General features: G+C 40.1%; 1 protein-coding gene across 3 annotated transcripts in view; it reads right to left on the bottom strand.

Annotated features, from left to right (window-relative positions):
- Window positions 1-14361, bottom strand: part of usp40 (ubiquitin specific peptidase 40) — a 137698-nt gene extending 123337 nt beyond the window's left edge. For 2 of the 3 annotated variants that reach the window (XM_059967269.1, XM_059967267.1), the window contains exons 1-3: window positions 14059-14361; window positions 8522-8885; window positions 7147-7214 (exon numbers count right to left, since the gene is read on the bottom strand). In XM_059967269.1, the coding sequence (XP_059823252.1) occupies window positions 7147-7214; window positions 8522-8726 (273 nt within the window). In that variant the 5' untranslated portion in view covers window positions 8727-8885; window positions 14059-14361. The remainder of the gene's footprint in view (window positions 1-7146; window positions 7215-8521; window positions 8886-14058) is intronic. The other variant, XM_059967268.1, reaches the window with a different exon arrangement.
- Between the last annotated feature and the right edge of the window lie 484 nt (window positions 14362-14845).

The raw sequence follows: 14845 nt of genomic DNA on the forward strand, positions 1-14845 counted from the left end.
TAACCCTTTAATTGCTTTGTTCGGTTTCTGGGGTGAGACAGATTTACGTCTGAGTTCGACTAAGTGTCGAATATTATCTTTTGCCTCTCTCCTGGCTAGACGTTTAATCCTCCTTAGATGGAGAGATGTTACCCTGCCCATGCATGCTCAATGGTTTAACGAATTTATGGCCTGCTTAGACCTTGAAAAAATTCATTATTCAGTTCTTAATTCTGATTTAAAGTTCCATTAGGTCTGGGGACCTTTTATTGAGTACTTTCATAACGTTCCTCTTAACTAAGGGTTTTTTTTCGGTCCCTTGCTTTCAGCTCCTTTTTTTTGGTAGTAGGCATTAATATCTTCTGTTGCTAAGTGTATTTACAGCTTTGGGGGTTTGATTGTCCTGATTTATACTCTCTATATTGTGTTGTGGTTGGTCTGGAGTTTTTGTTGTGTTGCGGGGCTTGGGGAGGATACTAATTTTACATGTTTTCAATTTGTGTGCTTTCTCAATTATCTTTCTTTGTATCATATTGTTATTGTATGTTTATTTTTGCACTGTATCAATGTCCTTCATTTTGATCTGGGTTTTTTTTTATCTGTAGTTATGTAGAAAATGTATAAAAAAACTAATAAAAAAAATAAGACAACGTTTTTCAGGATCATGGTTTACATGACACAGTCCAAAAAACTAGACTGAACTACGTAATAAAAAAAAACCACAGAAAAAGCTATACTAGACTACAGATCTACACCGGACTGCATAAAGTGCACAAAAAACAGTACCGGTATTACAATAAATAATAAACAGGACAGTAGGGCAAGGTGTCAGTCCAGGCTTTGGGTATTGAGGAGTCTGATAGCTTGGGGGAAGAAACTGTTATATAGTCTGGACGTAAGAGCCCGAATGCTTCGGAGCCTTTTCCCAGATGGCAGGAGGGAGAAGAGATTGTATGAGGGGTGCATGGGGTCCTTCATAATGCTATTATTTGTTATATATGTTATATGTGTTATTTGGTAGCTTAAAGGTTACTGGAAAGAGTGCTTCTGCCAGGAGGGCTTGCGCTGCGTTTTTGCCGCAAGTGCTGCCAAGAGCACTTGTGTGAGATTTTCGCTGCGGTGGACAGTGCTGCAATAATTGCAGAAAAGTATTCCTACATTATATAGGCTCTGTACTTAACAGATCATTCCTGCTTTTACTATATGTTACTGTTATTTTACAACGTTTGTAGATTTTGTGTGTTATTTGGCATGATTTGGTAGGTTTTTTTTGGGTCTGTGAATGCTCAAACTTTTTCCATATAAATAAATGGTAATCGCTTCTTCACTTTACGACATTCCAGCTTACGAACCATTTCATAGGAACACTCTACCTTCGAATAGTGAGGGAAACCTGTATGTCCCTTGTCCCTGACTTACCAATCTGCTGAGGAAGTTTCTCTCCGCCCATCCTATCAAAACCCTTTACAATCTTAAAAACTACAATCAAATCACATTTTACTTTACTAACCTCCTTATAATTCAGCCCACAGAGTTAATACACTGGTAAGTTGTCCAATCTATCCAAGGGCAATGCATTCTTCCCAGAAAAACTCACAGGATTCCAAGTCTAATCTTTGCATGATTTCATACAACTATACAGAAACTTTTCCTTTCAACAGACAGCATTTGATAAGCTTTTTGTATTTTTCCCATCCATCTAAAGCTACTTTATGATCTATTTACACATTGATTCTTCCACTGCATCTGATTTTTCACTATTCACAAAGTACTCAGCCTATTTCCTGACCTAATCAATAAATTACCTTTAATTTCATGAGCATCAACTCCAGTTAAAATTTTCTTTCAAGTGTATTTAATAACTTCCTGACGTCTATCTAGATAACTATCCTGTCCATTACCTTAATCACCACTTTAAAGCAACAGATCCATCAAGCAAGAGCAAAGTTATATAAATCCACACTGGCTCTCTAATCACTGAAAATGTTCAAGACTTTCCATTACTTTGATTAAAAGAGTAGCATAATTTGAGCAATAAATGTTAAAGTAATTAACTTACAATTTCCTGGTTTCACCCTCTCAACATAAAAACATAAATAGGGCAACACGTTCATACTTCCAAAATAAATGACATGCTCACAGTTAGAAAATTGTAAAAAATTATAGATTAGCATCTACATATTCCCGACAGCTTCCTTTGAAACCTTCCTGCAATCCAGACTCCATTCAGGATTTTTATTGAGAATTCTGCCTGTGTATATGAGGTCCAAAGATTCAAAGCTTCGAAGTACATTTATCATCAAAGACTGTAAAAATTATATTCTTTGAATTTTGTCTGCTTACAGGCAGCCACAAAGCAAGAAACACAAATAAACCAATTAAAAAAAGACCAAAAACCACTGCACAGAGAAAGAAAAACACACATCATGCAAACAATAGAAACAAGTCAACAGCATCCTGAACCAGACTGAGTCCCAAATTCGCTCCCAGAGTCTCGGTCCCCAGTTCATCACACTAGTAGAGCAGAAACACAGCAGCCAGATCAGTTCACAGCGTTGGCACCACGGAGAAAGGAATAATTCATGAGAGAGTGAGCAAAATCAGCACAACCCTTGCCTCCATACCCAACACTCAGAATTCCAGTCTCTCTAGGCGGACATTTAAATTGTCCAAGCACCGACTAGTACCACGCTCCAGGACACAAATCCAGGCACAACAACACATCCGGGCTGCCCAGCCTGAAGTCATTCTCGATCTCACCAAATCGGCTTGGGGTATAGCGTGATTGAACATTGCACCGCGTTTGGTGGACAGGCATCAAAACTCTTCTGCATCAACCCCTCTCCAAATTGCTCACTCCATCTCCGGCAGTGATACAAACTCCACCTGCGGCCCCAGCTCGAACATGTTGCGCCTTGCAATGTCCCAGCTTGGCTCATCCCCTGAACCAGTCTCGTCTCCACTTGCCTCCTCACTGTACGTGGTGAAGTTTCACCACAATTTGATTCAAAAGAGATGTTATAAGTAATGTTTTAGTCAAATCTCTTGCCCTATGATCTGTCGCACATCTTTGGCAGTGCTGCCTTAAAGCAATTTATGATTTTAAAAAAAGGAATGATTTAATAACACAAACATAAGAGAGTCTACATATGGTGGAAATCCCGAGGAACAGAAACAAAATGCTGGAGGAACTTAGCAGGTCAGGCAGCATCAATGAAGAGGAATAAAAAGTCAACATTTCGGGCCAAGACCCTTTACCGGGACCATCATAATTTTCTTGCTCTTGCACTGAGTGACTCGACTGATAAATCCTAGGATCCCATTTACTTTAAATACTTTTCCAATCTACCCTACAATTTCAACTTTCTGTGTACATATACACCCATATCCTTTTTGTTCTTGTATGCATTATAGAATAATACCCTCTAGTTTACATTGTTTCTTTTCATCTTTTCTTCTAAAACATAAATCTTCACATTTCTCAACACTGCTTCACCTGCAGCTTTCTATGAAAATGGCAGTATCTTCAAGGTTTCTAAAATATTGTCTGCACATTCATTATTTTAAGTGTTGCTGCATCTATAAACGTGCAAAAGTTTGGGCACCCCTGATCAAAATTTCTGCTACTGTGAATAGTTGAGTAGAAGATGAACTGATCTTCAAAAGCCATAAAGTTAACATTTTAAGCAAGATTAGGGTATTATTTTTGTTTTGTACAATTTTAGAATGAAAAAAAGGAAAGGAGCACCCTGCAAAAGTTTGGGCACCCCAAGAGATTTGAGCTCTCAGATAACTTTTACCAAGTCTCAGTCCTTAATTAGCTTGTTAGGGCTACAGCTTGTTTACAATCATTATCAGGAAAGGCCAGGTGATGCAAATTTCAAAGCTTTATAAATACCCTGACTCTGCAAACCTTGTCCCAAGAATCAGCAGCCATGGGCTCCTCTAAGCAGCTTCCTCGCACTCTGAAAATTAAAATAAATGATGCCAACAAAGCAAGAGAAGGCTATAAGAAGATAGCAAAGTGTTTTCAGGTAGCCGTTTCCTCAGTTCGTAATGTAATTAAGGAATGGCAGTTAACATGATCAGTGGAGGTCAAGTTGAGGTCCGGAAGACCAGGAAAACTTTCCAAGAGAACTGCTCATAGGATTGCTAGAAAGGCAAATCAAAACCCACGTTTGACTGCAAAAGACCTTCAGGAAGATTTAGCAGACTCTGGAGTGGTGATGCACTGTTCTACTATGCAGCAACACCTGCACAACAATGACCTTCAGGGAAGAGTCATCAGAGAAAACCTTTCCTGCGTCCTCACCACAAAATTTAGTGTCAGAAGTTTGCAAAGGAACATCTAAACAAGCCTGATGCATTTTGGAAACAAGTCCTGTGGACTGATGAAGTTAAAATAGAATTTTTTGGCCACAATGAGCAAAGGTATGTTTGGAGAAAAAGGTTGCAGAATTCCATGAAAAGAACACCACTCCAACTGTTAAGCACAGATTGATCATGCTTTGGGCTTGTGTTGCAGCCAGTGGCATGGGGAACATTTCACTGGTAGAGGGAAGAATGAATTCAATTAAGTACCAGCAAACTCTGGAAGTGAACATCACACCATCTGTAAAAAAGCTGGAGATGCAGAGCATGGCTTCTACAACAGGATAGTGATCCTAAACACACCTCAAAATCCAAAATGGACTACCTCAAGAGGCACAAGCTGAAGGTTTTGCCATGGCCCTCACAGTCCCCTGAGTTAAACATTATCGAAAATCTGTGGATAGACATCAAAAGAGCAGTGCATGCAAGATGGCCCAAGAATCTCACAGAACTAGAAGCCTTTTGCAAGGAAGAATGGGCAATAATCCCCCAAACAATCTCTATTTCAGGCAGGTGGAGCTCGTCAGCCTGCGAAGGCAGTCCATCTAAGAGAGGGGAAACTCTGATTTAAAACCTCCGCTGCCTTGCGGCCATACCCACTTATGGGAAAGGCTTCAGGAGTAAACCCTGAGGATAAATCTGGAGCTGGAGTCCCTAAGGCAGTCTTCAACCTCGCTCGGGCAATTCCTGTGATGTCACTGGTGCCAAGCTGTATCGGCCCTTACCCTTCCCTTGGTCAACATTGGTGGCGTGGAGAGGGGAGACTTGCTGCTTGGGCAACTGCCAGTCTTCCATACAACCTTGCCCAGGCCTGCGCCCTGGAGAGGACACTCCAGTGTTGCCTCACTGAAGCGAGACTTCCAGGCGCAGATCCATGGTCTCGTGAGACTACTGGATACCATCACAGATCTATCTATCTATCTATTTGGAGGATTCTCACAATATCAAAGCAAGATTTAACTGCTCCCTTTGCACTGTTTCCAGTAGCTCTGTAAGCAACTGTGTACTTAAGAATATCAAAGGTTCATTTTATTATTAAAGCATGTATGCAGAATACAAAAGATTTGTCTTCTTCAGATAGCCATAAAATACAAAAAGCAATAAAAGTAATTGAACGAAAGTCAATCTCCCACACATGAAAAGAAAATCAAACTCACAAACCCCAAACCCCTCCCTTGCACAAAAACTAACAAATCGCCCAAACCATCAGCCCACCAAAAGGCAACAAGAATGGGCGAGAACACAAAAAAAAACCCAAAAGAGGTCAATATGAACTAAACTCCAATCTATAAATCTTAGCGCTTCAATAACATCTCCAAGAGCATCTGGTCCCGGCAGCCCTCCCGAGAACCACTCATTCTCCTCAGCATTTGCCTCAATGTTTCAACCTTCCATGATGCTTTAATTGGCGAGAAATATAGCCAATCATGGCCCCTTGTCTCATATCTGAGCTTCTCCTCATGGTAGCTCACCCTCACATTTCTCTTCTGGAGTTTTCTCAGGGACAGCATATCCCAAGCTCACTTGATCGAACTACAGACTATAAGTTGCAGACTCCAACAGTTTCAAAAACAAAATTAAGATAAAAAGAATAAATAGGATACATAGAAAAACTGAAATGACAGGTCATCTGGAAGATGTCACTTGAGAAATCATTGTTCGCAGGTGCCATCTTGACCGGAGTTGGTCTATGTGATCTACATTATACTACATGGTAATTTATAGCCACGTATAGTGTACTGTCAAAAGATGTCTAATACTTAAAAGTATGGCAGGATGATCTTAATTGCTCCCACAAAATACTTGTATGGTTTCAGAGAGATTATGCCACCAGCTTTAATTAGGCTTAGTTATCACAAGGTTATCCCATATGGAGGAAGGGAAATTCAGAAGAGGGAAAATAAGGGGTAAATATCTATTTGTTCAAATCAGGAAACACCAGAGAGGGCACATTCATAATTTGTGATGACTTTGCCAGAGATAAACACAAGAGATTCTGAAAATACTGGAAATCCAGAGTAACACATACAAAATGCTAGAGGAATTCAGCAGGTCAGGCAGCATCTACGAACAGAAATAAACAGTCGATGCTTTGGGAGCTGATGAAAAGCCTCAGCCCAAAATATCAACTGTTTATTCCTCTCCATAAATGCTTCCTGACCTGCTAAGTTTCTCAATCATTGTGTGTGCTGGCAAAGATAGAGACGTTCAACATTAAGACTCTCTAGGCTAGTTTATAAAAAGGTTTTATTTTAGGATCCATTTCCCTCGGGACAAATGTCAATAGCTTGAGGAAAAGGGAGTAGGTGGGTAGGGGCACAGGTGAGATAATAGGAAGAACTTCAGAGGGCATACAGACAAAAACAAAATAAACCAATAAGTCATGGGGGTCTGGAATTTATTGCTCAAATAAATGTTTGAGGCAAAAGCCAGATCATTTTGAAATACGTACGGGAGCAAAATGATCTAAAGATTTTTTGTTTGGCTAGCATGTACATGATGAAACAGACAGGTTCGTTCTATTATTTCTGGGGTTTTTTGCAACATGATGGAAATGAAGGGTATTAGCCCAATGTACATCACATGCTGAGCAGAGCCGTTTTATTTTACTCCAAAGCAAACCAAAAATAAAACTAATCTATACTGGTCAATGCTATCTTTAATAGAATTTACAGTGAACAATTTCAAGAATTAAAAATGAGCATTTTGTGCAGATTTGCTGTACTAAAAAATCTCTGTTCACAAATGCAGGGGCAAGATATGACATTAACATTAGATAAATACAAATATTCTGACCTTTGATTCTGGCTTATCTTTGTCTGATAAATCTCCCAGTTCCTCAGGTCCTAGGGCAAATAATGATTCTAATTCAACGAAAGAAGAAGCAATGCATTAACTTCAGGAACAATAAGTACATTTATATAAACCCATTAACATGGTAAAACGATTCTGAGTAACTATTCTATTTTTGCCTCTAATATTCTATATTCATTAATATTCATTAGAAATTGGGAATGAACACTTAAAATGCCAGAAATCTAAACTGAGACAGAGGAAGCATGATCGAGTTGAAATTATCTTTGCCCCACCAACCTTGCCCCCCCATTGCTATAAACAGTCTAAGTCAGCATGTAGCTTAACAAATTGGTACATCAAAGACATTCAGTTATATTCTTAAGGCCTCCTCCAATGTTGCTAACTTTCTTAATCTAAGTTTTCCAAGCAGAGGTGATGGAGTGACACGAGGCCATGTATTTCAATCAAACCTTAAACACCTGTCGTGATCTGACATGAGTTTCTGGCAGTCCTTGTGCAGGATTCCCTAAAGTTAACTTGCAGGTTGGGCCAGTGGCAAAGAAGGCAAATGCAATGTCAGTATTCATTTTGAGAGTTTATGATACTGTGGCATTATAAAGTCAGACTGCACTTGGAGTACTGTGAACAGTTTTGGGTCCCTTATGTATGAGAAGATATACTGACATTGGAGTGTTCAAAGGAGGTTAACAAAATAGATTCTGGGATTGAAAGGCTTGTCATTTGAAGAGTGTTTGATGGCTCTGGGCCTGTACTCAGTGGAATTCAGAGTAACAGGTGACCTCATTGAAACATATTGAATGCTGAAAGGCCTCAAAAGAGTGGATGTAGAGGGGATGTTTCCAATAGTGGGTGAGCCTAGGACCAAAAGGCACAGCCTCAGAATAGATGGGCATCCAGTTAGAACAGAGATGAGCCTGCAGAGTTCTTCAGCATTTCTCTCGTTTGTGATTGGGCACTAATCTATCAGGATCAAGTCAAGAGATAGACAAATTTAGGGCATGGCCAGTTTGTGTGAGAAATCATATGTGTCAAGTACAATGGTTTATTTGTACCTTAAAGTTATGGAACTCCAGCATATCAAGTTGTTCCATGTGGGACTGCTCCAGTGAATAACCTTGCAATTATTCAATGCAGTACGATATTCCTTTGAGCTTTGTTGGAGCATGTTCAGACAAAATTAACAATAAGCCACACAAACAAACAAAGCTTTTAGTTATAATGCTTTTGAAAAAAATGAGCTTCACAAAAAAAGGCATCAGTGAGGCAGTTCTAGAAGACAGAACTGAGGCACAGTTGACTAAACAATTATGATAACAACCCTTTCTTGTATCTGTTTCAACTCATCATTACTTACCCCGAAATTCTGGTGTATACAGCAATGTTTGAAGCAGTGAGTTGAGGTAGCAGGTGCCTCCCTGGTTTTTAATTCCACTCAGATTACAGGCTGCTCGATGAGCTGGAGGCTCATTATCCTTTTTCCTTGATTTTCTACCATTCCCCACTTTGTTCTCACACACAAAGCCAGAGTCTTCCTCTTCCTCAAACATGTCCCCAAACATTCTGCACAACACGAGGAACTCAACCTCTCATACAGTTTTGCTTTGGCCTAAAAAAACTGAATTTGCAGCTTAATAATTTAATGTTATCTCATTCTCAGCAGCATTAGAACTTCCGCTTTGTTGGCAGCAGTAGGTGTGAAGTTCAACAGTGTCTTTCTTCTGAAAAACAAAGAAAAACTAGTCTTAAAGTCAAGAAATAATATAGGACAGTAGTGCATTAAGCATTTATTTAATCTTACCAGTTATCCAATTGGTCCCACTTCACTCATTCTTCACAACTCCAAAAACTTTTGTCTCATGTTTATCTAAATTCCTTACAGTGTACATGTCCAACAACAAGTTAGAAAATTTCTCCTCATATTGCTTCTGTATCCTTTGCCAAATAGTTACCTTAAATTGCTAACAACCCTTATGTATTTGAAATAAGATACTTATTTTAAGGCAATAGTAGTGCATTAGCAAAAATAGCAATGTACTTGGTGCACTGAATTATCCCATACATTTGCTATTGTCATAAAAACGACTACAATTTCTGGTTAACATTTTTGATTTAGAGATAATGTGCTATCATATTTCTGAAAACCTGCATCCAGCAATTCTTTGGGACAACAAGATGAACAATTTAACTAGCCACTAAGATCAATCATTAATGAAACATTAAAGATGTGAAGCGTTCTGGCTTATAATTTTACAGAGAAATTAGCACATTCAGGAACACAGGCAGCAGTACAATATTAAGAAAGGAAAACAGAAAATCCTGAAAATAATTAGCAGGTCCGTTGGCATTTAAGGGAAGAGCCAAGTTATTAATAAAGAGCACAACAGTGGCCAGAGAAGTGTACAGGGGACACCAGTGAATGCAATTCCTCTTACCTGCTGCAAAGATAAGTAAAGCATATCAATATATATTGAATGGGTGATTTACAGCTGAAATCAATCATTAGTTATCACAAAATAAAGCTGTAATTATTGTTGGAGCTCTTTGAAATTGTCAGCAATTGACTGCAGAAGTCTGACAGCATCCTTGGAAGGGAGTAAGCAGTCGATGGTTTGGGCCAAGACCTTCCATCAGGACTGGATATGAAGGCAGCAGAAGTCAGAATAAGAAGGTGGGAGGAGGGTAAGGAGTTCAGGTGATAGGTGAGACCAGGACAGGGGGAAAGTGAGTGGGTGCAGAAGGTGAGGTGAAGAAGCTGGAAGGGTGTAAGTGGAAGAGTTAAAGAGCTGAAGGAGGAGTCCAGCAAGAGAGAACACTGGACCATAGAAGAAAGGGAAAATGAAAACCAGAGGTGGGTGATGGATAGGTGAAGAGAAGGTGTGAGGGGGTGACCAGAATGAGGAATGTATAGAGAGAAGGAGGGAGGGAAAGAAACTGCTGGAAGTTAGAGTAATCACTGGTCATGCCATCTTGTTGAAGGCTACCCAGATGGAATATCCTCCAACCTGAACTTGGCCTCATCATAGCCATAAAGGAGGCCATAGAAATACCATAAATATAGGAGCAGAAGTAGGTCATTTAGCCCATTGAGTTTTCTTTGCCATTTAATCATGGACTGATCCAATTCTTCCAGTCATCCCCACTCCCCTGCTTTCTGGTTCGTTATACTCACAAAAGCCGAATGCTTGCAACTTCCCTGAAGCTCCTCGAACTTTCTTCCAGCTTAAAACCAAGCCACATTTCACTAGTAACTACGTGATTAACATATTTTCTGCCTTAGTTTTCCACATCAGCATTTTTTTCCTTTTAAGTGTTTTACATTCTCAACTACCAGCAACAGGCAGTGTGCTACTCCCCATTATTTCTTCTCCAAATTCTTTGCCAGATCTCCTTTAAAAAATTTCATCTGAAGTTATCTTTGCATCCAAACAGAGACCTTTACCTCTCATATTGCTCTGCATCCAATCCTATTATTGGTCTATCTAAATGACTGAACCCTAAATATATAAATGCAAGTTATTCATAAATACAAGAGATTTCAAATATGCTGGAAATCCAAGGCAACCCACAAATTACTGGAGGAACTCAGCAGGTCAGGCAGCATCTACGGAGAGGAATAAAGAGTTGACGTTTCAGGCCAAGAACATTAGACCAAGAGATATAGGAGCAGAATCAGGCCATTTGGCCCATTGCATCTGCTCCGCCATTTCATCATAGCTGATCCATTTTCCATCTCAGCTCAAATCTCCTGCCTCCGCCCCATATCCATGCATGCCCTAACGAATTAAGATTCTATCAACCTCTACCTTAAATATACCCAATGACTTAGCCTCCACAGCCACATGTGGCAAAATACTCCACAGATACGCCACCCTCTGGCTTAAGAAACTCCTACTCATCTCTGTTTTAAAAGGTCACCCCTCTATTCTGGGCCTGTGCCCTCTGGTCTTAGACTCCACCACCCTAGAAAACATCCACTTCACGTCCACTCTATTAAGGCCTTTCAAGATTCTTTAGGTTTCAATGAGGTCACCCCTCATTCTTCTGAATTCAAGTGAGTGCAGGCCCACAGCCATCAAACACTTCTCATATGACAAGCCTTTCATTCCAGGAATCATTTTTGCAAACCTCGACTGAACCCTCTCCAATGTCAGCACATCCTTTCTTAGATAAGGGGCCTAAGTGAGGCCTCACCAGTGCTTTATAAAGCCTCAACATCACATCCACACTTTTATATTCTAGTGTTCTTGAAATGAATGCTAACATTGCATTTGCCTTCCTCACTAAATACTCAACCTGCAAATTAACCTTTAGGGAATCCTGCAAAGGGACTCAACCCCAAGTCCCGTTGCAACTCAGATTTTGAATTTTCTCTCCATTTAGAAAATAGACTACCCTTTTATTTCTTCCACCAAAGTGCATGACCATACAATTCCCGGCACTGTATTCCATCTGCCACTTCTTTGTCCATTCTTCTAATCTAAGTCCACCTGTAGCCTACTTCCTCAAAACTATCTGCCCCTTTACCTATCTTTGTATTGTTTGCAAACTTTGCCACATAGCCATCAATTCCATCATCCAAGTCATTGACATATAACGTAGAAAAGCAGTCCCGACACAGACCCCTATAGAATACAAGTCACCGGCAGCCAACCAAAAAGGGCTCCCTTTTTTCCAACTCTTTGCTTCCTGCTAATCAGCCACTGCCTTATCCATACCATTATCTTTCCTGTAACACCATGGCTTTGAAACTTGTTAAGCAGCCTCACCTTGTCAAAGGCCTTCTGAAAATCCAAGTACACAACATCCAACAATTCCCCTTTGTCTATCCTGCTTGTTATTTCTTCAAAGAATTCCAACAGATTTGTCAGGCAAGATTTTCCCTTGAGGAAATCATGCTGACTACAGTCTAGCTGATCATGTGCAAAGTACCCCAAGACCACATCCTTAACAATCGACTCCAACAGCTTCCCAATCACTGAGGTCAAAATAAATGGCCTATAATTTCCTTTTCTCTGCCTCTTTTCCTTCTTAAAGAGTGGAGTGACACTTGCAATTTTCTATTCCTCTAGAACATACCAGAATCAATTGATTCTTGAAAGATCATTACTAATGTTTCCACAATCTCTTCAGCCTCAAGGACTCATTGGCCTGAAATGTCAACTCTTTATTCCTCTCCAATGATGCTGCCTTACCTGCCGAGTTCCTCCAGCATTCTTTGTGTGTTACTATAGTTTTACAGCAAGAGTCATCAACCTATCTGATATTAATTCAGTATTTTTCTCGTCGCCAATTGTGAAGATTTCTGATGGTTCCCAAGTATGATAAAATAGACTTCTGATCTCACAATCTATCTTTTTATGCTCTTGCACTTAATTGCTTACCAGCACTGCAATTTTTCTATAGCATTATTGTTTTACATTGCTCTATCTAGTAGTCATTTACTTTGTAATCATTTGTTCTGAATGACCCTTCATCAGGACTGGAAAAGCAGGAAAAAGCTAGGAAATAAGCCTTTTGCCCACCAATCCCACACCAAATATGAGCTACCCATTTAGTATTAATTCCACATTAACCCAATGACCAACTTCCAAGTCTTTCAGAAATGAGAAGAAATCTGACCATCCAGAGGAAACCCTCACAATCAGAGAGCAAATATGCGAGCTCCACACGGCCAGGGCCTATGGCCAACACTGATTGCAGGTCTGTGGTGCTGTGTTGCAACAGCTCTACTAGCTGTGCCATCCCTTCTTCTGGTGGATGCTCAAAAATCAAACCCTGTTTCTGCCATGAATGCCAAAGTATGGAACACACTGTCAAAGATTGCTCTCTCCTTTCCGAATTACACAGTTAATGCTCACATTTGTTTTTCATTACACCTGCACAATAAACTCAACCTCTCTAAAACCTGGGTGGGCATCAATACATAAGAAACTGTTACTACTTTACAATAAGGAAAGGAAGCCCCTTTTACATCCCATCATCAATTTTCCCCAAGTTACACCAAAATTACTGTTAACCAGCCTAAGTGTTTGATAATTGTTTTGTCATGACCAAATTGTCTTCTTTCACATTGTTGACTCAAAAATCTGCAACTTTTTCATGTTACTGTTATTCCACTCCTACATTAACCCTTCTTATCCATGGTGTGTTCAACTGGGAATCTTCCAGTTCACATAGTACCTCTCACCACCATCATGCATTAGTGAATTGTCAGGATTTTTCCATCTAGAAACACCAGACTCTGAAGAAACTGCAGATGCTGAAATGTGGAGTAATAACTGATCTTCTAAAAGAATTCAGCGGGATGAGCAGCATCCATGAGGGGAAATGAATGGTCAACATTTCGGGTTGAAACCACGCATCAGGAGCCAAATCATTCAGAATTCCTTTCTTCCCACAATGCTGCAAGACCCACTGAGTTCTTCCAGCAAATATTTCGTGCTTTAAATTCAAAGGACAAACCTGATTTTTTTCTATTAAACCTAAATAGCTTTGAAGACAGTGCTACATCAAAAGTCAGTAAGTTATGAATATTCTTAAAGAAACTTGGGCAGAATTTCTCCAAATTATGAATAAGACCCAAAGACTCATTTACCATCTGCTATCACTCCAAACCATAATTGCTGTGCCCCCAGGTTTATCACACTGAACCCAATAAATCACAACCTAAGTGAGAGCACAATTCTGAATTAAGCTTCAAACCTATAAAGACATAAGCAGATTCTGGAAAGCTGAAATAAAGGTAGAAAATAATGGAAACATTTAGCAGGCCAAAGGAACAGCTTTGGAGTAGGAACTTTTCCACACACCTCAACTGCCAAGGATTTCAGATCTCATCTCCTCAGCATTATAATGGTATGTTTATGGATTTTTTCTTGTAAAAGGCCTTACCATTTCCATTACCATTAACACATGGAGGTGAGAGTGCAGCAACTTAACCGGGAACTCCGCCAGCTGTAAATTAAATCCAGAAATGGGAGATGCTTCCAGTGAGAAAAACAAGGGTTTTGAAGCCCAAATTATGCCCATGAGCATTCAGTACAACCCGAGATGTGGCTTATTATTATTATTGTTATTATTATCATTCACTGGGAGGAAATCTTCGCCACTGAAGCCCTACCATGCTAAGACACAGTAGCAGCGTCTCCCTGGGAACAGCACTTCTTCACATCCGTAAACGGCCATTACGCTACATAGCCGGGTGACTGCGCCTGCGCGACCGCCGTGCCCTCTGGTTATTGTAGTCGCGTCTTTTGCATACGCGTGAAGGGGCAAAAAGAACTACAATTACCAGTATACCTCCATTCCGTGGACGAAGAGGTTGCGAGGCAAGGTCAACTTTGGAGTGACGTGGTCACGCCGGTGGGCACTCAACGTTCTTACCGACCTACTCTCGCTGAGAATTAAACATGTCGTGGAAGCTAGTAATCTGAAGCAAAAATAAACAATTGTGAGCAATGCAAACAAAATGCTAGAGGAACACACTCGAAATGTTGGAGGAGCTCAGCACAACAGGCAGCATCTATACGGGGAGAGAAAAAATAATGTTCGATATAATATTGTATCCAAGTGAAGAGGCTGTGAATTGTTTCAGTCCCGCAAAAGTGGATTGGCGGTAGGGTTCTGTATAGGGTTGGAACATTTTGTCGGATAAGACCATTTTCGAGGTGTTAAATTT

This window comes from Hypanus sabinus, chromosome 4 (genome assembly GCF_030144855.1).
Source record: "Hypanus sabinus isolate sHypSab1 chromosome 4, sHypSab1.hap1, whole genome shotgun sequence".
Lineage (NCBI taxonomy): Eukaryota > Metazoa > Chordata > Chondrichthyes > Myliobatiformes > Dasyatidae > Hypanus > Hypanus sabinus.